The sequence below is a fragment of the Apodemus sylvaticus genome, chromosome 4 (genome assembly GCF_947179515.1).
Source record: "Apodemus sylvaticus chromosome 4, mApoSyl1.1, whole genome shotgun sequence".
NCBI lineage: Eukaryota > Metazoa > Chordata > Mammalia > Rodentia > Muridae > Apodemus > Apodemus sylvaticus.
In genome coordinates this window covers 127,615,868-127,636,132 of record NC_067475.1, presented here as the reverse complement: position 1 = coordinate 127,636,132, position 20,265 = coordinate 127,615,868, and the positions used below count along the sequence as shown (strand labels likewise).

At 43.5% G+C, this 20,265-nt stretch overlaps 1 protein-coding gene across 3 annotated transcripts in view; it reads right to left on the bottom strand.

Annotated features, from left to right (window-relative positions):
* Nucleotides 1-20,265, bottom strand: part of Pgrmc2 (progesterone receptor membrane component 2) — a 29,617-nt gene that overhangs the window by 7,507 nt on the left and 1,845 nt on the right. Inside the window, exons 2-3 of one of the 3 annotated variants that reach the window (XM_052180574.1) lie at nt 9,028-9,183; nt 6,076-7,340 (exon numbers count right to left, since the gene is read on the bottom strand). The exons of 1 other annotated variant lie outside the window; for it this stretch is intronic. In XM_052180574.1, coding sequence (XP_052036534.1) covers nt 7,243-7,340; nt 9,028-9,183 — 254 coding nt within the window. In that variant the 3' untranslated portion in view covers nt 6,076-7,242. Of the gene's footprint in view, nt 1-6,075; nt 7,341-9,027; nt 9,184-20,265 lie in introns of those variants that run through there. One more of the 3 variants, XM_052180575.1, reaches the window with a different exon arrangement.

The following is a 20,265-nucleotide window of genomic DNA, read 5'->3' as shown; positions in this document are numbered from 1 at the left end:
TGTGTGTGTGTGTGTGTGTGTGATTCCCTGAAGCTGAGGGAGCAAACAGACATAGGTGCTAGGCACCCGACTGGGGTCCTTAGCAAGAGCAGCACACTACTAACCTCTCAGCCATCTGTCCCTCTAGACACCTGTCATCTCGTCTTCTGAGCGGTCTCCCTTCTGGACGACCTACAGTTCAGTGGGGGCAAATTGCTACTTGGCAACAGCAGTAGCAGAGACACCAGCACTTCCTAATCCTTGGGTAGGAAGGGGGAAATCCCTCCACCGGAAACCTCAGAGGGCAAATCCACAGTACAAACATCACCTTTGACTACAAGACATGTTTGAGTTTTAAACACTCTTGTGGTTTTTCTTTTTTTTTTTTAGTCTAATATGTTTTTTTAATTCTATATTTTTTTCAATTTACATTTCAAATGATTTCCCCTTTTCTGGCTCCCCACTCCCTGAAAGTCCCATAAGCCCTCTTTCCTCTCCCTATTCCCCCATCCACCCCTTCCCACTTGAGGCAGCAGTAGACCAAGGCAAGGAAGGGGAAGGAAGGTAACTTTGCCAGGTTCTTCATCCTTTGTGAGTCATTGTCCTCAAATGTTAGACTCCCCACTCCCCCTTCCTGCTCCTCATACTGCCTTCACCTACCTCTTCCTCCCAACTTCACCATTTAGTTTACCAAACACTCCTTTCCCCCATATTCGTTAATTCACTGAAATATAAAGAAAAAGAGTTAAGGTTTCTATGTAGATATTTCTTCTAGGTATTATTGAAATCACTTTATGGAGAATGCGACTTGAAGTGGGAGATGACTTTATCAGTAGGTAATAGTATGGAATGATATCTACAGGACATTAATGAATACAATTGGGTTATACAATAACACCTACTAGGTCATTTGTGTTAGAAAAACAAAGGAGGGGTAATAATCATAGGTAGTGCTTTATAGTGTTCGCTATATGCCAGACACTGTTCTGGCTGCTTTTCATGATGAGCTCTAGGGACCCTAATATCTGCCCTAATTAGTCAGGTTCAGATGTTAAGTCTCTTACTCAAAGTCATACAGTCAGTAAATAGAGGAGCCAGTTGTAACCTAAGCAGTTAGTCTAGGTTCTACACTTTACCCTTTGGGCGTGGCTCAAGTTATCTGAGTATGAACCCTCAGAGAAAAAGGTCAGATATATTCACATAAACTAAAAATGACATGTGGGAGAGAACTAAGAATTAAATTTGGGGCAGTCAATTCCAAGGCTCTAGTAGGTGCAATTTTGAGGTTTCTTGAAATTTCCTCCCCAAACAGAATGCCTTCATGTTACTTCTGAGGTTGGATGTTTGTTTGTTTGTTTTTTTTAAATCATTATTGGAGTCAACAGAAGTGATTTGGAGCAGTCACTAGATGACACTCTTTATTGTAAATGTCAGATTGACTCTTTGGCCACAGAGGTCAGGAGAGTTTTGTCTTCCCTTCGGCCAATCTCCTGACTTGCTCCAGGGAGATGAAAATGAATGCCCGCTGTTATTGGAAGAGTGCAGTATATCTGCATATTGGCAAATGCAGTATCCCAGAGCTGTGGTGCACTTCAGAGTTCAGAAACTGAAGCCCATGAGGTCCTAGCAGATCAAGTATTGACCCAAGACAAGAAGAGACGTTACATGTCTTGACTGGGGTTGCCATTGCTGTAATGAAACACACCATAACCTTGGCAAGTTGGGGAGGAAAGGGTTCACTCAGCTTACTTACATATCGCTATTCACCACTGAAGGAAAGTGAGGACAGGAACTCAAGCCGGGTAGGAACCTGGAGGCAGGAGCAGATGCAGAGGCCATGGAGAGGTGCTGCTCCCCAGCTTGCTCCTGATGGCTGCTCAGCCTGCTTTAAGACCTAAGACCACCTGCCCAGGGGTGACACCACCACAATGGGCTGGACCCTCCCTCATCAATCATTAAGAAAAGGCTCTATCTACAGGCTTGCTTACAGCCTGATCTTATGGAGGCATTTTTTTAAAATCCTCTCAAGTGACTATAGTTTGTCAGGTTGATGTGACTCTAGGTAGTACATTATCTAATAACAAAACGAAACAATTTTTTAAAAGAGATACTAATAATTAAGAAGTATTCCTATATTTGGGCAACCATAGAGGGTAAAGGAAGAGGGAACAAGAGAAAGAGAGGGAAGGGAGAGCCTGCGAATTTAAAGCCTTGGCTTACACTGCTGTGAGTTATGAAATCTGCTGACATACAGGTAGGAGGTGATGTTGCAATCTGGAGTCCAAAATCTACAAATTAATTTCGCCAGGAAGCCTCAAACAGGCTGGCTCTATGCTGAACTGTTCTGAAGATCCTAGGTAGATTTGACAGTAGTTTGACCACACAAAACAGTGATCGGTTGTTAAATCTGCTGACTTCACATGGTAATCATGTCTACAAATAGCTTTCACAACATCTGTTCAACCAGACGACTGTGCCTCGCAGCCCAGTCAAACCAATATATAAAATGAACCATCCAGAGCACATATCAGTGAACTTGATTGTGCCTGTTCAAGAGACTGTTTGTTATCTGTATTTGATTTTGTGATTTCTTTTTCTTTCTTTTTAAATTCATGACTGACAAAGTATTCACTGGCTTTAGAGTCTGTTCAGTCCTTCTAATCACTCATTTTGCTCAACAAAGCTGGGCTGTGAAGTAAAAAGATCAGCTGAGACAAGGCAAGTCTGAGGGTCAACAGGAGATACCACACTGGAGCTGTCACGTGATCTCCTCACAATTTCTCAGTCTCAATTCTGGTATCTCAACTAGATGCACCATTATGCAATTTCAGGAAACCACAAATATGACTTTTCGGATGTCAAATAGTGTGTGTGTGTGTGTGTGTGTGTGTGTGAGAGAGAGAGAGAGAGAGAGAGAGAGAGAGAGAGAGAGAGAGAGAGAGAGAGAGAGAGAGAGAACGAGTTTGTGTGCCAGAGGATATGAGAGCAAGAGTTTGTGTGTGCCAGAGGACATTTTTTCCAACTTTCTTTTCCTTTTTTTGTGATAAAATATTAAGACAAAAGCACCTTACTGGAGAAATGATTTATTTTGGCTGACAACTCAAGAGTACAGTCAGTCCATCATGGCGAGGAAGAATGGCGGCAAGGGTTTGAAGCAACTGCTCACACAACCACAATCAGAAAACCAGCTGTGAGTGCACTGCTGCTCAGTTCCCCCTTGCCAACTTTATACTGACCCGGACCCCCACCCAGGGGATGGTCCCGCCAAGTCCAGATGGGTCATTCCACAGCAAATAACGTGACCAGGGCGGTCTGCCACACAAATGGCCAGAAGCATGTCTCCAGTTGATAGACTCTGTCAAGGTGACAACTTATTTATCACAGGGGTTGTCCTTCAAGTACCATCCACTATTTTAGTCAGGGCCTCTCGCTGGCCTGGAACTTCTTCAGGAGGTTAGAGGTTGACCACATGGGTTGTTCGGCTCAGACTTAGGCCTTCTGAGCACTTTGCCATCCCAGCATTGAGAGTATCAGGGCGCAAACCATGCCTCAGGCCTGCTTACTGAACTTAGTATCTAATGCTATTACCAGGCATCACTGGCTACCATCAGGTGGGCACAGGGTATTTTTCATATTGGGACTATCAGTTTAACTTCCAAAGGATGTTCAGATTGTTACTATATGTAAGTAAATTCTATACCACCTAAAGATACTGAAAGGCTTCCTGAGATGCAACTCTCTCACTGGAAAGCAGCAGGCTAACTCCTGGGCCCAGGCACTTTCCACACGTATACCTTTTCAGGAACTTTCTTATGTGAGATATGTCCTAACTCCTCTAACTCTCGGCAAAGATCTATCTCCCCACTGTCTCCCCACAGGTGAAGCTTCCCCCCCTCCCCAGGAAAACTCATTTGGTCCGGGCAGTTTCCTTTTACCTTTATCACACTTTAGTTTGTTCTTTAAATCATTATTGTTTTTCAGTTCTGTGTGTGCGTGTAAATGTGCACATACGCAGGTGCCTACGGAGTCCGGAAGAGGGTATCAGGTCCCCGAGTACTGGAGTTGTGGACAGTGATGATCCATCCAACATGGGTGCTAGTCATCCTGTGCCAGGAACAGTACATGCTCTGAGCCAGGGAACCCTCTCCAGCCTGTCGACCAAACTCAAGTGTTTCTTCGCTTGTTCTCCAAGTTCTCACTGGTATCATCTAGGCTCTGTGAGGAGTGCCGCCTGTGATGACTCTGGCCACAGTAGGAAGGAGCATAGTAAGGCTAAGCTGTCCTGGTCACCTGGCTGCTCAGGTCCAGGCTGCATTGCTGGAGTGTCTGCCTGCAGCCAGTTGTCACTAGCAGGGCTTCCTGCTAGATCGTAAACTTGCATGGTCCACTCTTCCTAAACGGTTTCCTGAGTTTTTCTCTTCCCTACGCTTCTCTTCTTGTAGCAACAAATTCTTAATTGCAAACCCAACAGGCAGAACTAAGAGACACTGTTGAGATGTGCTTTGGCGCTCTGTGAAGCCTTGGTATCCTGGTTTATACTGCTTACTTTCTCAGTTCTCAAGTTCATTTAACAAAAATTGTATAGAGCCAATTTGGTGTACCAGAAACCAAAGTCTAAGTGATATCCAAATATTTCTGTTTTCTAAAGCCATTATTTGGTAGTATATGAAATGACTACTCAGAACTCTAAAGCTGAAGAATACAAAACCAAGTGTAAGGAGCTGGAGAGATGGATCAGTGACTAAGAGCACTGGTGCCCATCCAAAGCACTGGAGTTGAATTCCACCACCCACATGCTCTTACAACCACAGTAATCCCAGTAACATGGGATCAGAAACCCACTTCTGACCTACCCCCATGCACATAGTTAAGTATAATTAAATATATATACACATATATGAAAATGTACAGAATTAGACACAAATTATAAGTTTGACTTTTATTGTATGGCAAATATGGACCACACAATTTCAAAAGATGAATGCTGCGTGTTTCTCCATGTCCAACCTTAAGCATGATTGGAGGAATCACAAACAGATTTAGGCTCAGTAGGTAGGAAGGATGTATACTTTGGAGCAGTATGTGAAGACCTGGGTTTGAATTCTAATACTGAAGCATAAGAAAAAGAATAAGAAAGAAAAAAAACAAAAAACAAAAAAAAAGCCCAACAAACAAACAAACAAAACCCACGTTTTAAAACCCTCACCAGTCAGGCAATGTGGAGAACCATGCCGGTTACAGACCCTCCAGGACTGGGCACCACACTACCTACCAATGAGACATTTGACTGGAATTAAGAAATTATCTACAGAACACAGTTTTATTTAAAGTCCAAAACACAAAACCACTTCCTTTTAAAGAATAAAATGCATTGTTTTTACTGCATGAATACCTGGGGATTCCACAAATGCAGATCATCAGCCTTCAGGCTCAAAGGTTCAGATACACCAATTTACTACATCAGAGGATAGATAGATATATAACAATTTGCTTTTAGAAAATATTTTACATAAAAAAGGAAGCATTTACCAACACTCTTGAGCCTCCATGAGAGTTCTTCAGCCAGGATCTGTGACAACCACCCTTTTTTGGAGATTCTGCCAACATGCTAAGAGCGTAGCACCCCGCACCCTCTGCTTCCCGTCGCACCTTCTGGACTTCTGTTTGCAGTGCACCCAACACGTCCTTTAGTGTCACCTATTTGGGGGCTTTTCTCTGTGAGAGCAGTCTGTCCCTGACCAAGAATCCATAATAATGAAGTCAAAGCCTGACCTAAGCAGGCTTAGAAATAGAACTTTTTCAACTAACAAGAAAGGGATTTACTGGCTATGGGCACAATACTGTGATTTCACGTCAGTTCCTGCTTGGAAGCTGCTGCTTCCAGCACACAGTGGCAGCGAGGCCTGAGCGTCTTCCCTGAACCGCCCACCAAGGTGGACTTACCGTGGACGTCACACTGAGCATGGGACACGTACAGCTTGGCTAGTCAGGGCCCGACTTTCATTTCTGAGGATTCCCCCCATCCTGAATTAACTGCAGTCGTAGTAGTGTATGACACACTGGCTCACGGCTCTGCACTTAGAGTCCAACTCCAGCTTATTTGGTTTATGGTACATGCTTTATTAAAACGGTCCTCGTATTTACAGCATCGCAGGAAGAGTCCCTCCCAAGGTGCTCTCACGGACATCCAGACTCACTCACACAGACGACATTCATACCGCGGCCCCACTCACCCATACCAGGGACGTGTGTATGTGTGTGGGGGGGGTCAGACTCTGAAAGTTAGGCAGCTGCTGGGGAAGAGTTGTTTGTTTTTCAATTTTTCTTGGAAAAGAAAAAAGCACAGGGGCTGTGTGTGGCCGTCGCGCTGTAGCTGTGCCATGTTCTAACACGCGGCAACTACCGCTGAGCGCGCCTCGTCCAGTCTACGCCCAGAATGACATCAGCCTCAGCCTCAACGCCGCTTGTAGTGACTTCTCAATTCAGAGGGGCTTTCCCAAAAAGTAATTCAAGTTTATGGAAGTGAAATAAGGCACAATTAATATTGATTTGACCTAGCGGAAGAAGGGAAAGAAATAAAACTGGTTTCAAATTAGCTGGGAACTGCTGACTTCAATCCACTGGAAATCCTTCTGACTTCCAAATCTTTCTTAGAAGGACATTTTCCCTCTTCCCTGACAAAGCCCAGAAAGAAAAGTTTGGGAATTCATGTCTGAATGTTTCAGTAGCCTGAACTTCTTAAATGAAGATGCAACCCCTCTCCCCGCCCAGGGCTCTTCCCTTAACACAAATAAAACACGGCTGGGAACCAGGATCCCTTGCTTTCCAGAGATCTGCACACTGAGTGAAATACCTATCTGGTTGTCTTTGATACTTTTTTGTTTTGTTTTAAAAGAGAGACATGGGAAGGGTGGGGGAAAGGAGGGAAGAGAGAAAAGAGATGGGGAAGGGGAGGGGGAGGGGAGAACAACCCGGTGACTTTGTTGCTGTTGAGAAGGTCCTGTCTCCTTTTCAGGATGATGAAGGCCCCAGACATGACAACCAACTGCACCAACGTCACCTGGCAGCACAGCCAATGCTCCTGCTCAGGCCTTCAGGCAGGCAGGTGATCTGTTCACTCAGACCTTCAGTCGGGCAGGCAGGTTATCTTGTTTGCTCTGGTGAGACGCTCCTCACGGCAGGAGCGTCACACCCAGCCTGGACACTCTCGGAAGGGGGACGAGTTGCAGTTCTGAAGGCCCCTGGCTTTGGTGTTCACAGAGTTCAGTCCTGTTTACTGTGATCCTTGGTGTCCTCCTCGTCTGTGTACTCTGACGGCTCCTCCCCTGGCTTTAGGAGTCTGCCCACATAATCGTATTTTTCTGAAAGACACACCAAAACAAAGTCATCAGTGTTCAGCTTGTCTCAGGATTCCACTGTACTGCAGGAAGACACGGCACACCCGAATTCCTCCAGAGCTTCACCTACATGCACACAAGGTCTGAACATGAGGCAGTGGGATCTGACAAGGTTCAGGGCTGCTCCTTAAAGGAGAGTTCAGCATCAGCCTCAGTGGGTCTTAATCTGACACTATCAGCATCACTTGGATTTTTTTAAGTGTACACACATGGACTGTTTCAGAGCTGTCCAGACTGGCTTTACAATATGAGCTTTGGGATGTGGCTGCTCTGTTTGTTGGTGGCAGGGGTGGAACCTCCAGATGGCTTCATGCAGGTGTCCTACACTGAGCTGCACCTCCAATCCGATCAGGTCAAATCCAATCCAATAACCCAAAATATTAAAGCTAAAACTATTGTAATCAGATGTAGTGGTTCATACACATAGTCCCAGCATTGGACCGCCATGAGTTTGAGGTCAACCTAGCACCCCCCCCACACGCACCCGCATCCCCACCCCCACCCCCTGCTAACATTTTGGGATATAAACCACAAAGAAGGAAATGGAGACGCTCAGGATGACGGACCACCGGCTGATGGCAGCACACAGGGTGGGGGGTGGAGAGCCACAGGGTACACAGATTTGAAATCTATTCTGGAGAAAAATGTGCCACTGTGGAAGGGACAAGGATGTGTCTGGGCTCGGCAGGCGCAGGCCCCTCTACCACACCAGCCCTCTTTCCCACTCTCTCCTTAGCTCTGTCACTCTGACATGTCTGTTCAATTTAGAACCTTGTATACAGGTAAAACCTGTTTGTTTTCTGTCTGGAAAGAAAGCCTAGGCTAACTGAATTAAACCGAGACGGAGTTGACTGATGTGGGGAGTGTTAATGTGGGCTCTGCACACAGGAGAACCAGACAGGGCCAGAAAGCCCACGGGGCTGCTTGCACACCCAGTGGATGAGCGGCTCAGGCAGCATCCCTGGGAGGTAAGAACTGATGCTGAGGGGCACGACAGAGGGGACAGCATTCCTTCCGCACCACTCAAAGTTAAGGACAATTACGTCATTTGCTACACTTTACCATTAGTGTTGATATCACTAATTAACCAATAATTCATGGTTGGAACCCAGGGCACAGGAGGTCATGCACAATCTACTACTAGGCTACACCCTAACCCTTCAGCTTGTTTTAAATAGAAGCCTGTATTTACCAAAACAAAACCATTCCTTAAAAAACAAGTCTTGCAGGGCAGTGGTGGTGCACACCTGTAATCCCAGCTCTCTGGGAGGCAGAGGCAGGCGGATTTCTGAGTTCGAGGCCAGCCTGGTCTTCAGAGTGAGTTCCAGGACAGCCAGGGCTACACAGAGAAACCCTGTCTCAAAAAAACCAAATCCAAAAACCAACAAACAAACAAACAAACAAAAAGTCTTAAAAGACTTAAAAGCACCACAATTTGAGACTGTTGGGCCCACAGGCATGTGCTGCCATGCCTGGTGCTAAGTATAAATTCAAATACAGACTTTCAACCGAACTGCCACATGTAACAATTACATCAATATTCAGCAGCATAAATCCCAATAATGATGGAAATGAAAACAGACTGTGTCCTTTGCAGTATGTGCAATAGCAAATAGTGTGGTCTTCCAAAGACTTTCCCAAATGAAGTTACCTTTAAACTGCATTTCCCACTCTCGAACACTCTCCATTTGCACTGCGTTCAGATCTGAGAGGTCATCATACTCATCTCTAAGTGCATCCTTATCCAGGCAGAATGTCGCCAGCCCTCTGGAGGCGTCCCTGCCAGCAAAGATGCCATATGGACCCGCTGAAAGAGAAAAGACAACTTAGAGCCTGGCACCATTTGAGAATGTGTCTGAACATCAGGTTTGCTCCGTGACTTGCTTTTGGTACACAGCCTTAAAACCTTCAAAAAAAAAGGAAATTCTGGATGAGATAATCAGAGATTTGTTGGAAATTTCTCTTTTACCAAAGTAAAGCTTTTTACTGAGAATACATTCACTTCAGAAATGTGTACGGCACGGAAGGAGGGCTGGGTGGGAAACAGCCCACGAGAGGCTCCCTACCCCCACTCCAGCAGGTGGTCCCACAGCCTTGCACACACTGGCGGCACTACATGACCACAGTGAGTATTAAATCCGGAGCAAAGAGCTGCAGTGGGGATAAAGGAGGAGTCAGAGGGGAGGCTGGATTTGATCAAACATATCCTAGTCCTGTATGAAGTTCTTAAAACAAAAAAACAACTGTAACAAAACTCTATGTTTACGTGTGTATGAACGCCAGCTCAATCTCTCTGCCTTATTCCATGAGACAGCTTGTCTAATTATTCACTGATTTGGCTCAACTGGCTGGGTCAGACAATTCCAGGAACCCCACCTCTCACCTCCCTAGCATGAGCCGACAGGCATACACAACTGGGCCTTGCTTTTAATGTGGATGCTGGCGATCCAGACTCAGTCCCTCAGCACATGTAGCAAATGCTTCTTCCCTCTGACAGACACCCTTACGATTTAACTGCTTACATCTGATATGGCAGAAGGGGCCCAAAAATATCTTTCTGTTCAAAATGTTTCTTAAAAAGTTATAAATGATAAGAAGATTTCTAAAACATGTAATTCTACAAAGACAATTTCAAGTTTATGAGCTCCTCTACAGATAGCAAGAATCACTCTGAGGAAACAGTTTTAAAACCAGCTAGAGGCTCCATTCTTATAAGCAGCCAGTTACTGGTCTGACTGTTAAGAATGATACTTATTTCTATGCATGTGTTATATGTTTATGTGTAAAAGATGTGGCCCTGAACAAGTGTAGTCAGAGGGCAATCTGCCCATGTGTGCATGGCTGTGGGGCCACTACTGCATCCTGCTTTGGGTCTCAGACCCAAACTCAGGTCAGGCATGCACTTCATCCACTATGTCATCTCCCAGGCCCATGGGAATGACTAATTTAATAAAGGGGCTATTAGGATAAAGTACTGCCTAACTTAAAGAAGGCCAGAGTAAAAATATCTTAAACAACTGTAAGTGAAAGACAACTGCACCTGTTCTCATTTGAAATCATTTAGGAAACCCCAACTTAAGAGCTGGAAAGTACCAGCACCATCTGAGACAGGAGACCAGGTCTCACCAAACAGAACACCTTAGCTCCATGAGTAGCAACCTGCATTCCCGACTGTACTTCTTGTGAACGTGACTAGAATAGGAAGCTCATTCTTCGAAAGGTCTAGTCTGTGGAGCTAGGATGGTTTTCCCAAGTGTTTAAGTAGCTTTTTTAGGTTTGGCCATGAAGATAACAGGTGTGTGTTGCTTAAGTTATTAAGCATTGTGTATAACTAAATGACTATGTTTTTTTTTCCTCACTGAATAGATATACTTATGGTTTAATTATTCACCCAATAATACATTGTTTTGTTCCCTCAAATGTGTCTTCTATATAAGAAAATTAATAATCTAGCACTGGTCAATATTAATGCCTTGACATTCAAGGACTATTAAACATTTAGAAAAATAAATTTAAAATAGTTTCTACTTACAGAATACAATTCAAAAGTTCATTAAATTAGGGTTAAATACAAACTTTAAGGCAAGTAAGCAAGAACAATCTGACCTTCAGCCCCTGACTCCTTTTGTGCAGAATTCTACCTGCTTTGTAGAGACAAACACAAGCAGCCAATGGACGGTAGTGAAAGTGGGCTTTTGTTTCTTGAGAAACAAAGATGACCAAAGCCTATGGGCTTCAAACAGTGGCAAATGAAACAAAGAAAGAATATTAAAAATGACTAGAGAGCAACAACCTTCAAACGAAATGACACTTTCTACTTTTTAAAGATTTCCTCATACCTTCACACTTTGATCCTTTAGGATTTCATGGAGAAAGAATAGATTTTGCCTTTTTCCACACTTGGCAGACTAAATAAACATAAATAATCAAAGCACAGCATTCAATGACCACCTAGAATTCCCAACAGGACGGATAGTATCTCCACTTCTCTCACCACTCCAAACCCTGTCTCCAAGCAGCAGGGCCCCACAAGCACAGAGCACTCGCACTCGCACTGAGAACACGAGGGCGGCATGGCGAGGCAGTGCCACCCTCGCCACCAAGGCTCTTCTCAGTCTGCACTATTTTCGGACAGTGTCACCAGGGTGCCCATGTTGGCTTTCAACTTGAATCCTAACAGGCTTTGAACTTGAAGTCCCCTTGCCTGGACCTCCCATGTATCTGAATGCAAACTTGTACCTGCGTCCTGCACATTACTCTGCAGGCATGTCAGAGTGTGAACCCTGAGATGGATGCACACAGACCACCGCAGGCCCAGGCACAAGCCTCAGCATCATCGAGCAACCCAGCAAGCCACCAGACAAGCCTCAGGCTTCCAGTCCATTAATAGATAGACCACTGGATTCGCAAGGAAATTTCTCTGCCAGCTTCCCTAAGGGTTAATTTTGAATGAATTGGTTCATCTTGTGTTGCTAAAGTTAGTTTTTGTCAACTCATTAAAAGAAAAGACTGAGTAATACATTCCTCCTCTCCACAAACTACAGTAAAGTGTCCCCTTCCCACATGGACTTCTGAGGAAGGATCTCCTAAGGAGTCTCCGACATGGTCTTTGCTCCATGATGGAAGGCCACTGAGGAACCCAAGCAGACCAAGTACACCAGGAATTGGGCAGTCTGTCCCACAGAGGGAGGCTTAGAGGCCTGGCGGAAGAGTTGGCTCCCTCCATCCATAACACAAGGGGCAATGCCTTCCCTTTCGGAGGCTCTCCACAACAAACAAACAATATCATCAGCAACAGCATTCTGATGTGTGACTGTTCATAAAACAAAAACAACAAAATTGAGGGCTACTCACGAAAAACACGTCTGATCTAGAGTTAAACCTCTGCTGTGATTTTTCCGAATCAGCAAATGCTGCTTTCTGAGCGTCAAGACTTATGTAGACATTATCATCTCGATGTCCCCCAACCAAGTAATTGGCTCACCTAACAGCTGTTGACTTTATGATGGTGAATATGCTTGGAATTTTGATTGCTACCTGGACTAGTAGTAGGTGGAACACTCAGTTGCAGCTTCCAGGCAGCCATGAGATGAATTCATAAATTCCACTAAGGTGTAAAATATAAGGTGAGTGTTCAGCTCTAGGCTCATGTGGGCACTGTGAGCTTGTTCAAGCTGTGATGCTCCAAAGGGGAAGTGGAGTAGTACATTTTTGACTCTATTTTCTTTTCTTCCAGACAAGGCCTCATTCTGTAGCCCTGGGTGGCCCCAAATTCACAGAAATTCAGTCTTCCCCTACTTGTATGTGGCTGTGATTAAGATTTTTTTTAATTGATCCACTGATGAATATTAAAGAAGATTCATCATGGTAAAAAAAAGATCTTTTTTTAAAGTTCAAAATCAATAAATTCATAAATTCAGTATGGTAGGCAAACTTATAATCTCAGAATTGTAGAGGTAAGGGCTGGATAGCTTGGAGTTTGAAGTGAGACAAAACAAACAAAACAAGAAACAAGGAAAAAAAAAAACAAGACAAAAGCCAATCAACCCATTACTTACTAATCCCTACAACTGCTTACTTTGGAACAACCATGCAGAATGGTGAGACATATTGTTGAAATAGCAACAAACCATCAAATGCATATGAGGATACATATATATGCTCACTATGAAACAATGATGTGAAAGAATAAACAGAAAACGTGGTCAGTAAAATCTATAGCAGATGATTTGTTAGACTCTAAGATGATAAGAGAAATATTTCATGAGAAGTACTTTGGTTAATTCCATGCGCCTCTGAAGCTCCTGAAAACTTAGCGAGACAGTGTAGCTTACACTCTAATCGGGGAAACTCCAGGACCTGTAGAGTCAGCACAGTAAAATGAAGAAAGTTTCTGTCAAGATAAGACATTGGTATGTTTGAGGGGCCACCCACCAAGTGACACACAAGGTGCTTCAAACACAACATGGAGAAATTAGTTTATCTACTAAAGCTGAGACCAAATTAGATGCTTCACTACTGACTGAAACTCCACCTTGTTCTGCGTGTCCAATCATAAGGCTTAAGCGTACAAAAAGAGCATCATCTGCAGGAAAAGGGCAACTGGGAAGCCACCAAATTAAGACACACAGCCCGTGCATGTCTCACATGGGGACTAAAACGTACATGCATGGCCTCCACAGGGCACCCAGGATTCAGCCAAATATTCATACACATAAAATAAACTTACAAACAAAGGCAAACCAACAACAAAATTCCAGCTGTGTAAGTAGAAAAGCACTGAGGAAGTATTTGCAAAGGCTGAGAGCAAGAGAAAAAAACATGTGGCCGGGCGGTGGTGGCGCACACCTGTGATCCCAGCACCTGGGAGGCAGAGGCAGGCTGCCTCTGAGTTCGAGGCCAGCCTGCTCTACAGAGTGAGTTCCAGGACAGCCAGGGCTATACAGAGAAACCCTGTCTCAAAAAAAACCACCCCCCCCCAAATGTGTCAAAGAATATATGAATAAATGTATGTAGAAAAGGAAATAAAATAACTCAGATTTTCCTTAAAAATGTCCAATTTTGGATTAAGAATAAGAAGATAATTCAGTTGCCCCACAAGCAAAGAGATCTGGGCTGGCAAGATGGCTTAGCAGGAAGTCACTTGTTGCTAAGCCTCATGGCTTGAATTAGCTAACTGGGTACTACATGGAAGAAATGACTCCATCAAATTCTCTGATCTCTACATATGTGCTATGGTGTGCCTGCCTCTGTGCACACTTACATACACACTCTAAGTAAATGCATATTTAAAAAAAAAAAAGACCTACATTCAATCCCTAGGATGGGCATAGAAAATTATAAAGGTGGGTGTGGTGGCATATCTGCATTCTCAACATGCAGGGAGGTGGAGACAGGCCAATGTCTCATCTGTGCTGGGCTGGACAGTCTAGAACTTACTGAGTTCTAGGCTGGTGATAGCTCCTGTCTGAAAAAAGCTTAATTAAGAATAGGAGAAATAAAAATTATATAGCAACTGGGACACTGTTTTAATTTCAGACCCACAAAAACTGAGCAGTTAGCAGTTTAAAGCATCATGTTTTTGGCAAGGATGAGAAACAGGCATCTTTATGAAGTTTGCAAAGGTCAAACTTTCTGGAGGGCAGCTCCAAATGAAGTCCCCACACTCTGCATGGCCAGCCACACCATCAGCCTTAGTGATTTTGCTTCTAGGACTCACAGCTTTATTTACATATAGCACACTGGTACAAGCTGTTTCCCATAGTATCATTACTAAGAGATGGAGGAAAACTGACATGCTCATCAACGGAGGCTGTGAACAAACAGCTTCTACATATGAATGATACGAAAGGCTCTCGAGATTGTGAACTACTGTTCATGGTATGTACAGTACACTATAATTAAGTGTGGGGAAATAAGACTCCTGCTCAGCTGTCTGACCTGCACAGCCCAGCTCCGCAGCACTAAGACCGATCCCTCTCCACTGCGGAGCCACACTCGGGGCGCCTGGGAGGAGTCTTACTTTTCACTGTAAATTTGTTAGTTTTTAGTCTTGGGCATATTGTCTCTTTTAAAAACATGATAATTTCTTTTACTAATCTGCTTTCTGAGTTTTGTTGTGGTTGAGGCAGTTTTCTCTTTGCATGGTCCTGCTGTATTTTATGTGTATGTGTGTGTGTGTGTGTGTGTGTGTGTGTGTGTGTACTGCATACAGAAGGCAGGGGTGGATAGCACTGTTTTCTTTAGCCTCTCTCCATCTTATTTTTTGAGGCAAGGTCTTACTGAACTTAGAGCTCACCAGTTTGGCTGGGTTTCCACCACGTTCCAGGATCTGTCTGTATCCATGCTTCCATGACAGGCTGGAGTTAGAGGGATACACCTGGTTTTTAAAAAACCCTACACACAGGAATTATTTTGGGATCTACTCTAAAGCACTCTACGTTGACAGTCCATGAACACTCCAGAAAATAGATAAGAAAGAAAGAATGCATTGGCTGCTAGAAAGCACATGTAACACAGATGACAAACAAGAAATAGCAAGAAGCACAACCAGGTCAGCACAGTGTGTGTGCCCCAAGAATAAAGCAAGAGGAGCTACGAAAGACTCAGACTGCCTAACGTTATCAAAATCTAAGCCACACGCCATATAAAGAGACTTGAGGGCTGGTGGAGGCCTACCTGCCTTCCAGGGGAAGGTGAGCGAACGGAGGAGGCAAGAACTTAAAGTCCGTCTCAATGTTCTGAAATGGATGAGACGACATGTACTCACTTGACTTTAGCAGAATCCGACATGTTAAAAATCAAATCTAGGGTCTGGGGAGAAGCTTAGTCAGTGAAGACCTTGTTGCCCTCCAGCACTCTACAGAAAGTCTTGTTAACAAGAAGAGGCAGAGGACAGTGATGCACACCACTCAAATCAAAGTGTAACAAAAATGTACAATTTCATTTCCTGACCTCAAGTCATTACTCTTGAACAAGGACAGAGAAAGGACAGGTATTTTTCTTACCAGTTAAAAGAACTACAGACCTTTTATCAAAATGAAGATGGAACTCTAAGAAAGACTGAGGTGCAAGAAATAGTAAATTTTCAAAAAGGAAACTACATAATAAAGACTTGAGTCCGTTCCCAGCACCCTGACTGGGCAGCACCAGGAGACCTGACTCCTTTCATCCTCAGCACAGGAAGGAGAAAAGCCGGGCAAATGGCAGTCAGGTGTCTTCAATAGGTAGGCTTGCTAATTTGCAAGGGATAATATTTGGCTAAAATTCTTCCACTGTTCCAAAGGACAGATTAATATCTAAACTGTATCTTAAAATTGCCGGAGGAGCAGAAACAGATTTGTCCCAATCAGCGGAGAGGCGAAAGGGGAAAGGAGAGACTAAGGACTAGGGGTGAAATGAGCTTTGTCTACTCGAGCTGCGCTCAGAGCACTGCTAGTCACAGAGGTATGGCCAGAGGCTGTGCCAAGTAAGATGTGGAACCAGACACAACCAGACTGAAGCCATGAGAACAGCAAATGCTGAGGAGCTTAAAATCCACTTATGTGGTTTTTATAAGAAAAAACAAAACAGCACAAGTTGGTTGGAGGGCTGGAGTAATAAGCCTTGAGCTAACAACAAGTAATCAAAGAAACCAAACCTGAATCAATGAAGGTGACAGGATGGGTCTGATAGGACAGGGATCGTGTGACAGGTCTAGACACAGTGTAGGTGACTTGTGTGTCTTCACCCCAGCTGTACGCTATGTACACTAAGTTGAATAATAACCATTTCAGAATACTCTCACACCCAAGCTCTGTACAGCCGGCCCCTTCAAGTTTAAAACATCATACTCCTGCTCTGTAACCATCTAACAGAAATAAGATTCTTCTAAATGTCCCAATAACCCTTGATCGTAACCCTAAATTCATTCAGCACATTTTTCACTACAGAGCTTAACTCCATGCTGGGATGTGTTTGCACACTGTCTGTCCTCCTCAAGAGAGGCCAAGTCCAAGGATACAGCCTAGTGTACCACAGACTAATGCACCTAGACTAGGGTACCAAAGACTAATGCACCTAGACTAGGGTACCAAAGACTAATGCACCTAGACTAGGGTACCAAAGACTAATGCACCTAGACTAGGGTACCAAAGACTAATGCACCTAGACTAGGGTACCAAAGACTAATGCTCCTAGACTAGGGTACCAAAGACTAATGCACCTAGACTAGGGTACCAAAGACTAATGCACCTAGACTAGGGTACCAAAGACTAATGCACCTAGACTAGGGTACCAAAGACTAATGCTCCTAGACTAGGGTACCAAAGACTAATGCACCTAGACTAGGGTACCAAAGACTAATGCTCCTAGACTAGGGTACCAAAGACTAATGCACCTAGACTAGGGTACCAAAGACTAATGCACCTAGACTAGGGTACCAAAGACTAATGCACCTAGACTAGGGTACCAAAGACTAATGCACCTAGACTAGGGTACCAAAGACTAATGCACCTAGACTAGGGTACCAAAGACTAATGCACCTAGACTAGGGTACCAAAGACTAATGCACCTAGACTAGGGTACCAAAGACTAACTCTGTTTCTGAAAACGTTTTCTTTCAAGTCTTGTAGTAAAATCGAAGACGCTCCTTCCTAGTATGTAAAGATGGAGATGAAGTCTTATGTGAAAGCTCTTGAGAAAGGAGAGAAAGGTACCAAGAATTACATAGTGATGTCCAACATGGGCAGGCAGGCACACAGGGAGGAAATGTCTACACCATACTGTCCTAAGGCCCTTGGAAACCATGAACAGTTCAGTACACGTGACTAGTTATGTTCTTTACTTCTAATCTCAATCACCATCTTCTGTTAAGGTAACACTTGAGTATTTAACACAACACAGCTCCCTAAAACATTAAAAACAATGCAATGATGCTGAATGCAACCAAGTAGGTGCTATGGAAAAGATCCGCACAATATACAACTCTTCTGAATGTTGCTTTCTGTAAAGTACAGCTGAGAACTGACAGCTGGCTATCCTGGAGTTCAACTAAGCAGCCAGGTTATTCTAACTAAAGGCCATCCTCCTGCCTCTGCCTCAACAGCATTGGCCTAACAGTGTGAGCTACCATGCTTAGCTCCTTCAGAAAGCTGCTCCCTTTATCCACTGGTAGCTAAAAGATGCATGTGGTACCTAGCCCAACCAGAAACCTAGTTGGCTTCAAAGCAAGAAACTGTAATGGCAGCTGGATTGTGACAACTCTGAGCTGTTCATGGAGCAGCAGGTCAGGATGCGCTTGGCCTTTATGTTGCAACTCTTGCTTAAACTGCAGTTTTGTAAATTGAAATGCTGAAGAAAAATGAACTCATTAAAGACAAGATTAAACAGGAGAAAGGATTTAGGTTCATGGGCTCCTTCCTTGACCTCCTATTAGGCAGCCCAAAGGGACTACTTGTGTGACCTTTTCTTTTTCTGTGGAATTTAAGAGGCAAGTTGGCTTTGGCATATACTGAAAAACAGGATAAGGGAAAAAATATAAAATAGCCCAAGTATATGCTTTTATTTTTGGCATTCCAAAGAATAAGATTCACAAAGCTCTACTGCAGTAATATGATTTAAGATTACACCATTAAAACCTTCAAAACCTGTACTGAATGTGAGTGCAGACTCTATAGGTAACGTGACAATGAGAAGGTGTGACCTGTGAAACTGTTGAATTGGGTTTGATTTTTTAGTGTAGCTACTTAGCAGGTAGGTAGTTTGTGACAAAATCTCCAAGTTTCAGTTTTTACAAATGTAAAATGAGACTATAAATATGTTGTAGAGCCATTTTAAGCAATAAATGAAACCTGCTCAGGAGATGTCCACTGGCCTCCAGAACCCCCGAGAAGCTGGAGCACACAGCACACTATGCAGCCCAAGCTGGTATGATGCCATGTGGCTAGGCATTTGGAATGTTAGCGAAGAACTCATCTTAAACTATATTAATTTAGTTAGCCATTTGTGGCTTGGGCTACCATACTGGGCAGCTAGGACATAAAAGCCATGAAAATGAAAGCTTGTTTGAAGTTCAAACTCTGCATGGGAAGGAACCAGAAAAGGATATAAAGAAAAAACCAGTAACAGGATTCTCCGTAAGCTCAGCCCAGAAGCTGTCTACCACAAAGTATATAAACTTTGTGGTCAAACGTATCTGGATTTCCCAGATGTATTTATGTGATCCAAGCCAGCTTACTTAAACCTCAGACTCATCTGTAAGGCAAATACTTTGCAACTTCACCAGAGAACTGCAGAAATGACAAATGCATGATCCAACCCATTCACTGAGTCATTAGATGCTTAGGAACTGCAGTTTCCCACATGATCACACTTTCCTTCCGAGCTAGTCAAGTACCTGACCATTAGAGTATATAGAAATACTACACTAACAACAGAGTCGACATGTTCTGGCAAACAGTTGGCAGTGAGCTACATTTGACATACTGCCATTTTATTTTTAAGAAGAGGAACTTTAAAGATACACACCTATAAGAGAATGCATCCAGTATTATGGAGAGAAAAAAAAAAACCCTCATAGAACAATTGTTAATTCTAAAACATGTCACTGCAGGATGGGATACATAGTGGCTGGACATAACAGTGAGCTTGCTAGCTCTAGGCTGAGTTTTTCAAATTACTGATATTCTCAGGTAAGGAGGACTATGGGCTGAATTATAACACCACAAAATTATTTCATTTATTTAAGAATAAAATGAAAGTTACAAGCAAAATTTAATTTTACATTTATACCCTAGCCAAAAACATGGCATAAAGACTCCTGGAAAGTACCTCAATACTTCCTATCCATGAAATAAACAAAAAAGAAAGAAAAAAAGAAAAAGAAAAGTGAGATTGCAAGATTTCTGGCTCCATTTAAGTTCATCTCAATAATAAAACCTTCCAGATATTCCTATTAGATTGTTTACTGATACCTGTAATAAAACAACAAGGAGGTGGTTCTCTGTTCTTTTTGTTTTCAGACAGGGTCTCACTATGCAGCCCCAAACAGCCTAGAACCCAGAGGTCCACCAGGCTCAGCCTGGGGCGGCAGGCGTGAAAGCCTGCACTACCCACCACACCCAGAATGGTTCTAGGTGATTAAGTGAGGAATGTCCTTAATGCTCCAGCCTGTGGCCCACTCTACATCACACCTCTTACTTTTCAACTGACCCTTTCCTGATGTATAAGGACTCATAGTGGGTCTTTTTACAAATACTCTAGACAATCTTTAACCACTGAACACACTTCAATGCCAATGGGGGCAAGTGTGTAACTAGGTACAAAATCTGTGTATATTTTTCACTTTAAAAAGTTTATTTGACCTGATCTGTGTAAACAAGGTACTTTGGTCCTATTCTCTTGTTCCGCA